This window comes from Motacilla alba, chromosome 1 (assembly GCF_015832195.1).
Source record: "Motacilla alba alba isolate MOTALB_02 chromosome 1, Motacilla_alba_V1.0_pri, whole genome shotgun sequence".
NCBI classification, from domain to species: Eukaryota; Metazoa; Chordata; class Aves; order Passeriformes; family Motacillidae; genus Motacilla; species Motacilla alba.
In genome coordinates, this window is record NC_052016.1 from 58,821,615 (window position 1) to 58,837,907 (window position 16,293).

The 16,293-nt window shown below is 37.9% G+C and overlaps 1 protein-coding gene across 3 annotated transcripts in view; it reads right to left on the reverse strand.

The window, feature by feature from the left end:
* The window catches only part of DCLK1 (doublecortin like kinase 1), a 235,180-nt gene that overhangs the window by 72,983 nt on the left and 145,904 nt on the right, over positions 1-16,293 (reverse strand). For all 3 annotated transcript variants that reach the window (XM_038152547.1, XM_038152557.1, XM_038152578.1), the window contains exon 5: positions 3,932-4,048. In XM_038152547.1, the coding sequence (XP_038008475.1) occupies positions 3,932-4,048 (117 nt within the window). The remainder of the gene's footprint in view (positions 1-3,931; positions 4,049-16,293) is intronic.

Below are 16,293 nucleotides of genomic sequence, written 5' to 3' on the forward strand. Positions count from 1 at the left end.
CTCTCAGCTCTTTGTCTGAAGGTACACTACCAAGTATGCTTTCTGTTTCCCTTTATCCCTACTTCTTTCAACTTTGTTCTGAGACAAAACTCTTCAGAAAATGATACACCTTTACCTTTTTGTAATATGTATGCATTGTCTTTGATCAGAGCAAAGAATCTACTCTTTCTTATTTCTCCTGTTTACTGCTAATGAAAGAAAAATACCTAAAAGTAGTTTAAAGTTTAACTGAAAGCAGTTTAAAAAATAAAAGTACATGTACATACACTTAGCAGTAATAACATGACAACAAAAGCATGAATTCCAACTATGCACAAGTCATTCAGGAGCTTCTCTAGTACTGAGATGTTTCTTGTAGACATCATGGAAAAATTATCTGCTCATATGTGTGCTAGATGGCAATTTCTCTATTTTGCTTCTGTCACAGGTACATAATTCCAAGAAACCAGCAGCATTTTTATGCTTGCTGGGTGGCAGAAAAGTTAAATCTCTACATATTGTTTGCATTTCATGGGAGAACGTTGGGTTTTGTCTAAAACCATCTAAGAGTCATTGTTCCTCTTTCTTTCTACTACTGTATTTGTAAATGCAATGTCTAATATAAAATTACATTTTTTAAAAATCATTGGCTGGTTTTAGCTTTATGTGATTTAAAAACAATTCTTGATAGCAAGTGCTTAGTACAATATTGTTTCCTTGTATGAAAGTAATACTGATCTAAGTACTAATGTAAGGTTAGAAATAGGCTTGTTGTAACATTCACAAAATTTGACCTACTTGCAAAAAGCAAACAACAAAGGTACAGACAGCCAAATCAGAGCCGTTCCCCTTGCTAAAAATAAATTCTATAGAAACACTTTCAATTGTTTATCCTTTTTAAGCTTAACAAATTTGGAATAGAATAGGATGGAACACAATAGAAAAAAAACCAGAATAGTTCTTTTGGAAGGTTCCAACAACACCATCTACTCCGACTGCCTGACCAACTCAGGGCTGATCAAAACTTCAGCATGTTCAGCTGAGAAGTGGAGCTTCACAATAGAGTGGCTTTGGTGAGCACCTGTCATCCAAGCAACCACTCAGTATTTCTTGGTAAAGGAATGCTTCCTAGCTATAGAGTCATTGATTTGTTTAGACCAGAGAAGACCTTTAGGATCATCAAATCCAGCTGTTAATCCAGCACTGCCAAGTCTACCACTAAACCATGTCCCTCAGTACCATGTCTACACATCTTTTAAGTATCTCCATGGATGCTAACTCAACCACTTCCCTTGGCAGCCTGTTTCAATGCTTGATAAAGCTCTCAAAAAGAAATGCTTCCCAGTGTCCAATCTAAACCTTCCTTGGTGCAGTTTGAACCATTCCAACATGCCTTGTCACTGGATAACAGAAAGAAGAGCTCAGAACCTTCATCTCCACACCTACTCCTCAGAAAGCCATAGAGAACAATCAGGTCATTCCTCAGGCCTTCCTTTTCTCAGAACAAGACAAGCCCAAAGTCCTTAGCTGCTCCCGATAGGAAATATCTTCCAGCCCTTTCATCAGGTTTGTTGCCCACTTCTGGACACACTTGAGTACCTTCCCATCATTCATAAACTGTGGTGCCCAGAACTGTACACAGTGCTCAAGGTGAGGCCACACCAACACTGAATACATCCTGATGACCACCTCTTTCACCTGGCTGGTGGTGCTGTGGCTGACACACCCTAGGATGCAGTTTGTTCTCCTGGTTACCAGGGCACACAGCTGACTTGGAACGAGCCTGCTGCCAACCAGCACTCCCATATCCCTGTCTGCACAGCTGCCCTCCAGCCACTCCTTTCCCAATTTACACTCGTGCCTGGCATTACTCCATCCCAGGTGCAGAATTCGGCATTTGTTCTTCTTAAACTCCATCCCATTAATCACTGCCCAATTCTCCAATCTACTTAGATCCCTTTGCAAAGCATCTCGTTCCTTCAGAGAGTCATCAGCACCTCCCAGTTATTATCCTCAAATTTTTTCTGGTGCATTCACCTCCTCTATCCAGAACATTAATAAAAATATTGAACAAAACTGGTCCTAGACCTGAACCCTGAAGAAATGCTGCTGGTGACAAACGAACATGTGCCTACTTCCTATAAATGTATTTTCACATAAGAAATGTTTAAGATGGTTACATCTGTCATCAGCACAGCACCATCCAAAATGGCTTGCATTTTTAATATTTTTACTGTTTCATTTCTTGCTATAAACATAATGATATGTTAATTATTACTGTTGTATAATAAAAACATTCCCATTTTTCCATAGGCTGTAAAATAATATCCTGATCTTTTGAAGTATGGAATATATTCTGCTCAGACATTTACAGAAGTGGACTGAAAGAAGCTAAGATTTCCTCACCTATGCTTCCCCAGCACCTTTAAGTAAAAACAGTACTATTTAAGTACTATTTCCTTCAGGACCAAAACTAAAATGGTATCACATATTCAACACAGAAAAAATGTTGCTAGTCCCATAGAAGTCCCATAGATTCTGTATTATTCGCAAGACACTTATTTCACATAAAAAATGAGCATACACGCTTCACAGTTCATTACCTGTACTCACAAATTCATTAGGAAAAAACCCGAGTCTGTAACACTCACACACCAAACAGGACCTCCCTCGCTAAAGTCAAATTTAACTCTGTTCCACCTAGCTACAAAGAAAGTAACATATTTATGAAAGGGCTACTCTGGACTTGTTCCTCACAACTGATATTTTATCCCATTACCTCTACTCAGGTTTATGTACCTCAGCTGTTCTCTACGATGTGTAGGAGGCAAGTTGCCTCCCAGCCCTGCTACCTACATCTACGCCTCTGTCTCTCATTGTGTCTCTCCCACTTTCCTCCTTCCCAGAGCAAGATCTTTTTTTCTCATCATTGTCTTTTTGTAAAAGAAAAAAAAAAGTTCCAGTTGGTCTATCTCTACCCTCTTTGAAACACACACTGGGCCATTCTGATCACCACTTCCCCACAGAGACCTTATGGTGCTGGATGCAGGTTTCAGGATGCCATTTGCTTTCCTGTTGGCAGAAGACTGAGGCAGAAAGGGAGGTGGCTTTCAGACAGCTCTAATGTTCGCCTCTTGCAAAATCTGTATTCACAAGGAATGCTGCAAATGCTTCAATGGGTCTACAAAAATGGCTCACACCAAGGATTATTTGTACCTTCAGGCACCAGTACTGGCAATCTAATGCACTTTTTTGTTTATTTACTTTTTTCTGCTTGGGAAAAACTGCAGGGGTGAACTGCTCATCAGCTATCTAGTGGGAGCTACTGCAAAGGCAGCCAAAGCAAGGCCCTTCAGACAGAACTTTCTAAAGCTTTTTACTGTGTCTTCTCCAGCCTGTATCACTGGTTTGTTAGGTCAATTCTGACATTTCTTCCTCAGCTATCCTTTCACCTCACATTCACATCTGTAATTGCATTCTTTCTCTGCCCTGCCCTCATTTTCTCAATATCCTCATGATCTTTAATCAATCCTTTCCTCACTCCCTCAAAAACAAAATTAAAAAAAAATTTGTGAAATTACCCTTTCAGCAACACAGATCTTATGCTGCATAACTTGGGCTACTTTCTGGATTGTTCTCATTCAGTTCCTAGTACAAAGAACACCATACATTTTTTTTCCTCAGTGTTTAGGTATTGGAAGCAAAAACATGCATGAAAAAATAAAGTGAATTGAACCACTGTAATGCCAGAATATGATTTATAAGACGCTGAAGCTTTATTTTGGATTGGGAAGACACTTGACCTCAGATGTCACTGAGAAAACACACACATTTTTAGTTTCAGCTATTTATACATACAATGTTTTTCCACAGGAACGTGGAATTTTAAGTGCATTGCCCACTCTATTGGAAGAGAATGGTTGCTGTTGTTAAGAAAGACTGCTTGCTTTACCTGAGCTAGTAGAAGCAGGAGACTTGCTGCGTCGGGATGGGCCTGGGCTCTTGGTGGTGCTCCTACGTGAACTCGAGGCTATTTTCGTATAGGAAGTAGATTTCACCACCCGACATTCTAGAAGACAAAGAAACAGCATAAGTTAGCAATTAAGAAAGCCAGCAAGATTCTGTAACAGAAAGAGCACTGAGAAGTGAAAACAGTTAGCCCACGCTTGTTTTCATTCACCTTGAGGAGTTTTATGAGAAAGTATAAAATCTGTATAAATGGCTCCATTAAAATCCAAGTACAGTACGTACCATATCCCAGACAAAGAACTGCTGCAGTAATCCAGACTTTTAAATTCCATGGTTACAGCAGGTACTTAGGACAGCTTAATTTAACTGTGCTGAGACTACTCATAAAATTTCTTTGCTTTTGAAGATTTTAGTACAAGTAATGTAGCAACTTTTTGTAAACAATCCAGATGCAATGCAAGCATTTTTGTCAGCCGAGGCAGTCGCCTCTAGAAAAACCGGAAGCCTTCTTTTCTGTATCAAAATGTTACAATAAAACACGATGACGCAATTGTCTTCCACTGATGAAAGGTTTGAAGAAAATAAAGCAGGTTTGTTGCTCCTGCTTAATCCTCTGGTGAGCAATAGCCCACATTGTGTAGCACACACAATTCATCACAGGTGAGGGAAATGGCACTACTCGCTCATAAGAGACATCAGTAAAATCAATGAAGAGGCGAAATTACCCTCCCACTTGAGAACACTACAAGATGTTCAGGTTAGAGTTTATGTACGCCCACACAGATCTGTAGGCATCCTTGCATTACGACTGCAAAATGGTTCTTGGCCTGGGGATGAAAGAACTGACTGTGCATAGCACTGATGTCTTGCACTCCTAATGGATACTAGATTAATCATCAGACATATTACACAGTTAGAGAAAAAAAAGATCCACTTCTTAGTCAATATACAATTAAAACTCTGCAGCAATGTTTACACTGTCTTCACCTGACAATGTCAGTACACTCCACTTGTTTAAAAATACATCAGTAAACATTTAGTTCTGTACCAGACCTGTTTCCTATTTTATTTCCATGGTTAAAGTTCCTCAACAAAGGTTAAGAGAAATAAACAAGAGCTTTTTCTTCCTAGTCAGAAAATACCGTGTACAAGCCTGCACATTATTTAGTCTTCACAGATCAGTGGAGCCTGTAACATAGTTTAGACAGATTAGAGAACAAAGAAATAAAATTGAGCATAACTAATTAACTTAAACATATACACCCGAGAATGATGTAATGAAATTTATTTCTCTTGGCTGCCCTAACTGTTTGTCTTTCAGCAAGCTGTTCAAGGAAATAGAAGCAAGAACTGATGCATTACTGAGTGAAACATCCAGCACAGGTGAGAGCTGTGAGGACCAGAGAAATGCCTTGATCTTCCCAAAGAAGCTTTTCTTACCAAACTCTCCACATTCCTAATGCCCCATAGTAGCTAATTTCTTTCTGTTGACATTTTTTTGTGATTCATTGATGTCTTCTCTTGTTTTATACCTAACAGTGGAAATGGAGAAAAACACTTACTCTATGAGGAAATTATCTACTGAAAACAGGGGGAATTAGATGAAAGCTTTCAATTAAGTGCCAGTAGGTAACTACAGCAGGAATCTTACATTGATTTATTGGCATAAACAGCTGCTCCAGAAACTATAAACAATGCAAATGTAAACAGGTTCTTTATCTGCCTGTACACAAAAATGTAAAATTTTCAAACACCTAACAGCCTGTTAAAACTGTGACATAATCCTAGTGTGGGCCTCATTCATGGGAAACAGTCAGGAAGGGGAACTGCACATTCCAGTGGTCAACAAACAAGACTAAAGCAGAACACTCCAACTAAGTGAAACCCATTGGAATGTATCATTTGCTTAGTTTAAGAACTTAAAGAGTCCATGAAGAAAACAGCTACTTTATGTAATATGTAAAAAGCTTTCCTCTTTCCAGCATGTAAAGAAACCAATTATTTGCATACCGCTCCTGCAATTCATGCTAAAGCTTAACTCTTATTTTACTACAAGTATTAATACTCATTCAGGTTCTTTCAATACCTTAAAAACACCACCTAGTCCTAAATATGTTATCACAGAGGCATTACTACCATATCTAATTGGGTCAGACTTGACCAGCAATGGGTCTATGCTGGAGCCAGCTGGCATTGGCTCTGCCAGACATGGGGGAAGCTGCTGGTAACTCCTCACAGAAGCCATCTCTGTAGCCCCTCCCACCTCCAAAACGTGGTCATGCAAATGCAGTTCATCTGCAAATCATCCTGAGGGGTACTTACAGACCCTGACCTGTGAGAAACCTCACACAAATGGCATACTGCCCTAAGAGGAAGTCACCTCTCACAGATAAACAGGAGAGAAACACAAACGACCATATGATAATCCAAGAAATATACAAGCATCACAGGATAATCCAATTTAGACATGAGAAATTCATAGTCCAGTTTCCTCCTCAAAGCTTGAAGTAGCTTTACATTCATAGTCCTGGATGACTTGGGGGACACTTCAACCCACTTGAGGCATACACAGTGCAGGAGGATCTTGGAGAACATCCAAGTTCTGTCACTTGGAACATTCCAGTTCCAAGTGACAGAAAAAAACAGTAAGAAGAGATGCTCTGCTTACTCTCACAAAAAAATGGGAAGACTCTGGAACTGTGCAGGCAGAAGGCAGCCTTGGCTGCAGTGACCATGATAGGACAGTTCAGTATTGTGAAGGGATTGGAGGGCAAAATGCAAGATCACAGTTCTGGACTTCAGATAAGCAGACTTGGGACTCTTCACGTATCTGCTTGGAAGAGTCCCATTGGATAAGGCCCTGGAGAGAAGAGGGACCCAAGAAAGTTGAGGAATATTAAAGGATCACCTTCAAGGTCCACAACAGTCCATCTCAACAAGCAGGAAGATGTTCAAAAATGCCAGGAAGTCTGCATAGATGAACATGCTGCTGCTGACCAAATTAAAACATAAAAAAGAAGCATAAAAGAGGTAGAGGCAGGAACCGGTAACCTGTGAGGTATACAGTCTAAATCCCAGCATGCAAACACAGTTAGGAAAGCTGAAGTCAAATTAAAATTGAATCTGATGAGAGACATCAAGAGCAATAAAAAGTGCTTCTTTACACACAGAGGGAACAAAAGGATCTTCCTACAGAAAAGGCACACCCATGAAATAGGGCCCCAATACATGAGATAGGGCCCCAATGACAGAATGTGGAAAAGGCTAAAGTATTGAATGGTTTCTTTGCCTGTCTTCACTATCAAGCCAAACCTTCAGGAATCCCAGGTCCTAAAAGCAGGGTGAAAGTCTGGAGACAGGAAAACCTATCCTGGGTGGAAGATTAGAGAATACTTAAGCAAAACTGGCACATGTAGGTCCATGGGACCTGACAGGATGCACCCGGCAGGTGCTGATGGAGTTGGAGGGTGTCCTTGTGAAGCCACTCAATAGTCTTTGAATGATAGTGATGATTGGGATAGCCATTTGAAGACCCAGTAAATCTCACTCCTATCTTCAAGAATACCCAGGGAACTACAGACAAATCAGCCTCACATCGGTCCCTGGGAAAGAGATAGATAAACGAATCATGAAAATAATTTCAAGGCACATTAAGGACAAGGAAATCATCACAAGCAATCATCATGGATTCACCAACAGGAAGCCACGCTCAACCAATTTGATACCTCTGCAATGAAATGACCAGCTTGGCAGATGCAGGGATTGCAGTGGATATTGTCTACCAGGACTTCAGTGAGGCTGTTATCTCAGACATTTTTCTTTATATCCAGTCTAAAACTTTTGTTTCAATTTATATCTATCACCACTCACCCTCTTACCAAGCATCACTTGAAGAGCCTGACTCCACCACCTTGATGGAGAAGAGATGCTGTCCCACTGACATTGGAGGCTATTGGCAGGTCCCCCTGAAGCAATTTCCTTTTTCACACTGAAAAACCCCAGCTCCATCAGCCTCTCCTCACACAGCAAGAGCTCCAGCTACCTCAATATGATGGTCCTTCTCTAATTGCCTCCAGTTTAATGATATCTCCTTTGAACTGGAGAGCTTTAAGCTAGACACATCATTCCAGATCACATGCAGCATCACATGCTAGGCAGAGTCAGCTCCCCATCTCTACTGAGTCCTATTTAATCTATGTCACAGAAATAATGTCTTTTTCTCCTATTTTTCTATTTGCATAAACACTTTTGAGCTCAATTATCAACTTTGGCACAATTTTCTTGTTCTTCTCAAAAAAAAATTCACAGGTTGTGAAATTTTAAAAGGTCACATTTCAAATGAGCATATATTCTCTTTAAGGTAAACTTGTCAAGTGCCATTTTTCCTATGGGTTTACAAGTTTATTCTTAAAGGACATGAGCTATGGTATCGCCTGTGGAGAGCCATGTAGGAAAGCCTTCAGTGCTGCACACAGCAGGCTCAAGAAACTCATGCTTTCAAAGACTAGGTCAAGACTAGTTGCAGAGTCTAAAAGGATTTCCAGTCATGGGCAGAGTGTAACCAGGTTGCTTGTTTTAAATAGGTCTCAGCTCCCAGGAACAGTTTATGCATGCAATTCTGTTGTCACATTTAGTTTGTAAAGTAAAATTTTACTGCAGGCAAAGATCCCACTCAGTAACCACACAACCACTGCTTGTTCCACTAAGACATTACCATAATTTGTCTGTTGTAGGAGAACTCTGTGTGTATTGAGAAAACAAAACAAAAATGCATGTTTTATTGAAACTATTTTCTACAAAGAATGTAAACTGGTGAGCAAATTAATACATACCTTCTCCTCATTAACAGTATTAGGATTACTATACAATGGGTCCTTTACAAGTAATGAAACAGAAGAGCGTTTTTCCCCCCAATTTTCTTTTGATGCCAAAACTGTATCAGAAATAGACCTGAACTCCTGACAGAAGAGACAACTGCCTTTCTCACTCATGTGGGCATGGCATTCCTAGCCAAGAAGAAACACCAAGGGTTTGTATATTATGTTCAGTAAGGAAAGAAATGTTTCATTAAACCCCAGTCCTTCCTCTCACCATTGACTGACTGAGATTAAAGGAACAAAATGATGACACCCATGGTAATGCAAGACAAAAGAAGGTCAATTTTACAGTTTGAACTTTACAGACTTTATTGTTTTCCAACTCAAAATATTATATAAATAAGAATGCTTTTCCAGTGAAAACATCTTGCAGTAAGATGTTCTATTGTATAACTACATACGAAGCTATAAAGTAGGATAGAGAAGTACAGACTAACAGCAGCAAGGCTTAAAATCTAACACTGCAGTCCCTTTATTGTATGGAATATTACCACAGAGTTCTGAGGCCTTTATTGGACATTAACAATAGGGTTGAGGAAAAAAAGGAGAAAATACCCCAAGGCTACAATCTGACATATTTAAGACTGTAGGGACAAGATAAGAAAAACAGAGTTACTGAGACTGTACAGTGGTGTAAATCAGCAGTAGAAACAGTCAGAATCAGGGGGGAAGCCCAACATACATACTTGTGAGCTCTTGACTCTTCCTGTTGCCAAATGGATAAAATGAGGTAAGCATGAGGTAAATAAAGGATGCTAACATGCGGAATCACAACGTCTGCAGTCTCCAGCACCATGATGTTTCATTTCCAAAATGTTACATTAGCTTCTACGCTCATTAGATTTTACAATGGCAAAAAAGCAGCAGAGAGTAACTAATCTGCAATAAATGTGTCATAAAATGAAAAAGCTTAATGTGCGTCTAGAGAAGACTGTGAAAAGTTATTTAAATTACCAGGAGATCAAAAAGGCTTACTTGTCAGCAACTCAGAAGTTGACTGTATGGCCTTCATGAGTTCTTTCTGGGCAAAAAAATCACTCTCTGCTGTGTTTTGCTTTTCTTTGAGGTCTGTGTGTAGGGAATAGATTTTATATTTTCAGTATCCCTGCCAATCTGTTTCTCTAAGATGAGAACATTTAACTTGGTTTCAGCAACAGCTGTATCCTGCAGATAAGCAAGGGGGAGGATCAGGGATGTCTGTGGTTGTTGGTAAGCCACTTTACTGTAAGCCCCAGGCTGCTGCCTTGTACCACTGCTTAAAGACATTAGCGTCACCAGCAATGTCCTCAGGCCAATCAGTGGATCATTACCCCAAATGCAGTACCAATTTTAGTTTTTAATGTTCATGGTAATTTGTCCCATGCTGCTAATTCTTAATGCAGCTAATAGGATTTTACTTTTCAGTTGTATTCATGCCTTCAATTAATGCCAGTAATCTTCTGTTTGCAGAACTAAGTTTCACTCTCTTCAGCAAGAGCCTCTTGTCTAGTGGCATTGATACACACTGCAATTCACCCCACCCAACTGATCAATCACTGGCAGCTATGACTTGCAATTACAACATGTTCAAAAGGCTAACTATCATGCAGTTTCCAAAAATGAAAGGGATATAGAGTGTTTCACAGAGGTTTAAGTAATTTCCAAGCTTCTATCGTCATGGTTGTGCCTGCTTCAATTATTTTCCTGCATGTCTTCCTGTTCAATGTGTTCCTGAACACACTGCAGATGCAGGTGGACAGCGAGGTATGCGTAGAATGCAAAATCCTTAAGTTTGATCCCATGCACTAAGCTCTATGTCACTGTAAACGCATGGGGTTTTGAGACATTAGATCTTCTGATTTGATTTCTTTACCAGTAATTGGTCTTCCACACATGATAAAGATTAGGAAATCTATTTTACTGCATGCCAAATACTTGTGGAAGCAATTACCAATTACTAAATCTCCTTTTTTTTATGCAAAGAAATATACTTTGATTGGGGTATAAAATACAGAAATAGCTAGATTTTCTTTCATGTGAAAAATAATTCTCAAATTCTGAAACTGAGGTAAGTATATACAATAAAATACAAACTATTAAAGCCATCTATGCCTTATTACACATCAAGAAAATAGAGAATCTTGAAAGGTCTTGGGAACACAAATCACTTCACCCAAGCTAAGAATGTTTTCAGATGTACGCACTACTCCAAAAATGCCTCATTAAGACAGAAATAAGGAATGTATTATCACTACTAATATTATTATCACTACATAATATTATGATATTATCACCAGTATCTCATTTTGCTCTAATGTATAATCTTCAGATTCAGAATTCAAATGTTTCTAAATTCACCGACGACTAAATATTTACCAGAATTAAACAGGATTACAAAATGTTGCTTCAAGTATTTACTATTCTTTCTCCAAACATGGACACTGTTGGGAGGAAAGAATTCATCTAATGCTAGCTAAAAATATGATGAATTATGAACTACTCACCCTACAGTCCTTCTACAGTCAATGGAACATTGTGCAGTGCTCATGTCTATGACCTATCTTAGGAACCTCTAAGTTAGAAAGGATGAATCTTGCTTATGAATTATCAGATACAAATTTTAGGTTTTCAGTTTTGGCGAAAATACCCTAATTAGAAGCAGTTATCTCTGGACTGGCTACAGGCTTTTTTACTGAATACAAACACTAACACAAGATTTTGCTGTATTTTGTAACTTTACTGTGTATGAGTAGATTTTATCTCCCCACCTTCTCCAAGTCCTAACCTTTTTGTCAGATTCATCACACAAAAACCTCCACATTAATATTTTGTCCACAAAAACAACATTATACTAAATATTGCTTTACATCAGAAAAGAAATCTGCTACCATGAAAGATTCCAGCCCACAGCAGTGGAAAAAAAAGGACTGAAAAAACATTTTTCATCCCTGCAACAGATTTTCTGATGAGGTACAATGTTTAATTATTTTTGAGCTCTGCATTTTTAGGCAGAAAAAAACTAGAAGACTTAAAAACCTGCTTGTCTAAGTGAATCGGAAATACTTCTGACTGATTTAATGTGAATGAATTTGCATGGGTAAAATATTAATTTCTGAAATTAAAACATATTATCAGAAACTGAAGACTAAGTTGAAATAAGAATTTTGTCATTAGCTAAAACATAGCCCTAGCACATGTTCTCTTTGACATGTCTTGCATATCTTGACACATACTCTGTTTCACTCCCAGAGATTTTAATTATCACTGTTTGCTCAGTATTCTTCAGCCAAGATGTTCCAATGCTGATACAAATGTTCATTAGTTTGCCTTTGTGTTCAGCACCCTTTCCCTACACCTCTGCAGATGTACCATGCTAGCTGTAGTGACCAAAATATCACAAAGCTACTTTTAACTGGAAATGTTCAAGACGGCACAACTAATTACAATTGCAACCACCTATGCTATTTTTATTTACGGCCTCAGCATTATTCTTCATGGAACAAAGAAATGTGATGTGCCTTTGTTTATGGCTTTCCTTTTCTTTCTTTTCAAACAAAAGCTTGTTTACTGGGCATATATACTGGGTATATCAACAGATATCTCCCAAAAAACACTGCTGAAGCCACAGGAAAAAATCAACACGGAAGTGCCTTACTTTATCTGCACAGTTTGTATGGCAATTTTCTTGGCATTGTTGTATTCATTCAACTGGAGATGAAATGAGAGAATGGCACAAATTAATTAGTTGTCAACTATTCTGTTCATCAAAATTCTTGCTTTTCTGTTCAGCACAACGAGGTAATATTTGTCCTATTACCCATTAAAAATAATTTTGTTCTTTACTTTGAGAATAACCAGACCTCCTATCCAATACATATGATAAATATTAACATCATCCTAAGCACCAAGTACACAGGCATTCTATCATATATTTTTTTTCAATTATGGTCTAAGAGAAGTGTCAGTGCTGCAAGTCCAATAAATTCAGGTGTTCTGGTATTACTACTTGCTGTCTTAGGAGTATAACTTGTTTTCAGTTGTTTACTATTTCAAATTACTCTTTTGGAAGTTTACAAGCTCAAGCCATTTCACAATTACAAATATAAAAACCTCATTTGCAGAACACAATCTTCACATGGAAAGAATCAGCTAAAGGTATTACTGAGAAACATCCATTCAAAACAGTTAACTTTTAATACATTTTAACAAAATCTCCTGAAGTTACAGATTTTTCTGTGCAACTGATTTGTGGTGAGCAACAACATATGTATTTAAACTGCCCTACTTCTGCTTTGATTTTTTTTCAATTAAATCTGCCTACTTATTAGTCTAACAACTTTATTGTGAAGTATTAAGTTTTAAAAGCCTTTTTTTTTTTTTTTCTTCGAAGAAATGAATTAGACTATAGTGGGATAATGATTATAGTCATAACAGTTAAACACAAATCAAATTCCCATGGCTTACACAGCTAATTAGTTAGATTAACAAGGAGTATTGCACAAAACCAGGGATATACAAATATAAAATATCCATTAAAAACAGATGAATATCAGAAGCCAATTGTTGTGGGGAGTTTTGTTATTTAAATGATCATTAAAAAGACTAACTGCAATTAGGCAGACAACATAACTTAAACAGCAGTGAGACTAGAAGACAAGATACACTAAGAAGAGAACAAGTCAAAGAGAGTTTTTAGATAACATTTTCAAATTAGTGAGATGCAAAGAATATTTACAGACACATCTAAGATGAAATCCGACCTACCAGACACTATTTTATGAGAATTTTGAAGGACAAATAAAGATCCAAGAGAGAAAGTCAAAGCAAATGCCTATCTTTAAAACTGGGACACAACAGAAAACTAGGGAGTTGCAGAAAAGACACCCTTATCTGAGATTACTGAGAACAGTTATCCAAAGGGAGAGTATAAAGAAGACAGATCAGGCTCCTTTCCTTTTGGTTGTGGCAAGACAAGAAGCAATGGGCACAAAGTGAAACACAGCAGATGTTTGCTCACATGCTCCCTCTGAGCAGCAGAAAACATCTTTTCACTTTGAAGGGACCAAGCCCTGGCTTGGAAACCACATGGGTTTCCCAGAGAGATGGTGGAGTCTCCAGCATTGGGGATATTCAAAAGCCATCTAGATGTGATCCTGGGCCCCCAACACCAGATGACTTTTAGAGGTCCCTTTCAAGCTCAGCCCTTTGTTTCCATGACAATACAAAGCAAGAAAGGAAACAAAATATTTGAAGCTTAAAAGATATTAAAATTATCTCCAATAGTCAAAATAGTTTTGTCAAGAATAAACTGTGTCAAAATAGTCTTCCTATAAAGGATAATAGGAGAGACAGTAGAGATTATAAGGCTTTCTGCTCAGAACTTCAAAACTCGAGCTGTGATTCAAGAAAATACCATCTATAGAAACTGCTTTTAAGATGGGCACTGAAAAAGCTAACCAGGGTAGTTTACTGTCAAACTAGGAGAAAATGAGCAGAGAAACTCACCAGAGTTCCTGGTCAACATTTGTCTTAATAGGCAATTAATGCAATTATTTAAATGCATTTTAAATCTGTAGATGACACTACCTACCATAGGTAAAGCTGTAGACATTGTGGAACACTATAAATCTGAAAACTGCAAAGTCATCAGAAAAAACAGATAAAATTCAACAAGTCCAAGGTACTAGAACCACAAAAGAATAAGCAACAAAATAAAGGTTGAAGCCATCACTACAAGAGTCAGTTGCTTAAGTGCAAAACAGCAGTTCTGCAAAGAGGGACATAAGTTTTGCAGTGAGTCACATGCTGAATTTGAAATAAACTACAGCAAATGGAATCATCCCCCTGCTGAGGGTATCACCTCTGTGGAGGACATCTGACTTAATCCCCTGGGCTACTGCAGGGTTAGCTAACACAACAAATCCACTTTTGTGTTTCCCATTTAAAAACATGAGGATTTCAACTTCAGAGGATTAAGAGAATACTAAGGAAAATTACAACATGAGGAAATAGGACTAATGAAGGAGAGCTAATATAAATGGGATCTTTCTTTTCAGAAAAGAAGTGATGAGACAAAAGAGCAGCCTTCAATGCTTAATAGACTGCCAAAATGAAGAAAAACTAAACTCCTACAATTAGTTTTATCATGAATACAACAAAGCAGAGCGATCTCAAGCTTCCAAAAGGTAGATTAATTCAGACATGAGAAAACCTGTTTTCAACTGCAAGGATAAGGAAGTACTGGAACAGATCATGTGGAGGACTTGTTGAATTTCCCCAACTACAACTGCACACACACATGTTAGCCAGAAACCTATAAAGCCGATTTAGGTATGGCAGGTCCTCCCATGGAACTTCTCAGATCCCTTCCATGATTCTTTTGATTAATTCTTCCTAGTATGACTCATAAAAGGGACTCCAAAGTTTTTTCACTGTCAGCACTTATGCCTGAATTTAGCTGAAAGATAAGTAATAGGAGGAGATACATTCTATGTATGTAAAACTGAGTGAAAGTCAAAGAACATTTTAGCAAGGGAAAAGTGATTGCTTAATGGTGAATTAAAATCATTATAATTTCCTGAGTGGGGAGACTATTGAGATATAAATCTTTTATTTGTCTTCAAAAGCCAGAATGATTAACATTTAGAATTTTTCTCAGTAGGACGTTAGCAGAACTGATATCTCCAAAAAACAGACCTTCTCCTTCACAGACAATTCAGAGCCTGGTTGGCTAATATTGTCTCATACCATTGAGATATGTGTACATTTTCTCAAAACCAACTAGATGACAAAACCTCATACTGAAAGAAGACATTTCTTACTGGCTTAATGGATTAGATGCTTTGGTACTTTCATTGGACAGATCTAAACTGATTTTGTAATGCTAGGGTTGATGAAAAGGCATGATGTCTCTATCTACATTTTCCACAACTCAATCTGCTCTCAAAATGCATCTTCCATTCTTAAGCTCACAGCCATGTCCAGATAAAAAAACCTACATGAAAACAGAAAAGCTCACACATTCCATGTACTTCAAGAAAAGCTGTTATATCAAAAAAAAAAAAAAAAAAAAAAAAAAAAAAAAAAAAAAAAAAAAAAAAGGAGAGAAGGAGAGAGAGAGAGAGAGAGAGATTGAGATTGAGAGAAAATAAGCTGACCAATCAAAACCACATTAGCCTATATAACCTTCTGAAGCACTATGGTCTGCAACCATGTGAAGTAAGGATCAGAGGTTAATATGCAGCCAGTGCCTAAATGATAATCAACAAGAAGTGTGTAGGCAGGGGGTACAGGAGGAGTGCTAACTATGGATTAAAAGACTGTATTTATATACATTGCCTTGGTTATTGTTGAAAGCAATGCTTTACACTTTACTAAAAAGTTATAGGTATCATTTATGATAGTGTCTAGCTTTTCAGTGGGTCGTTGTTTTTAGAACTATTTTTGTAACCTTATTTCACTAACGAGTTGCACAAACTTAGCTGATATT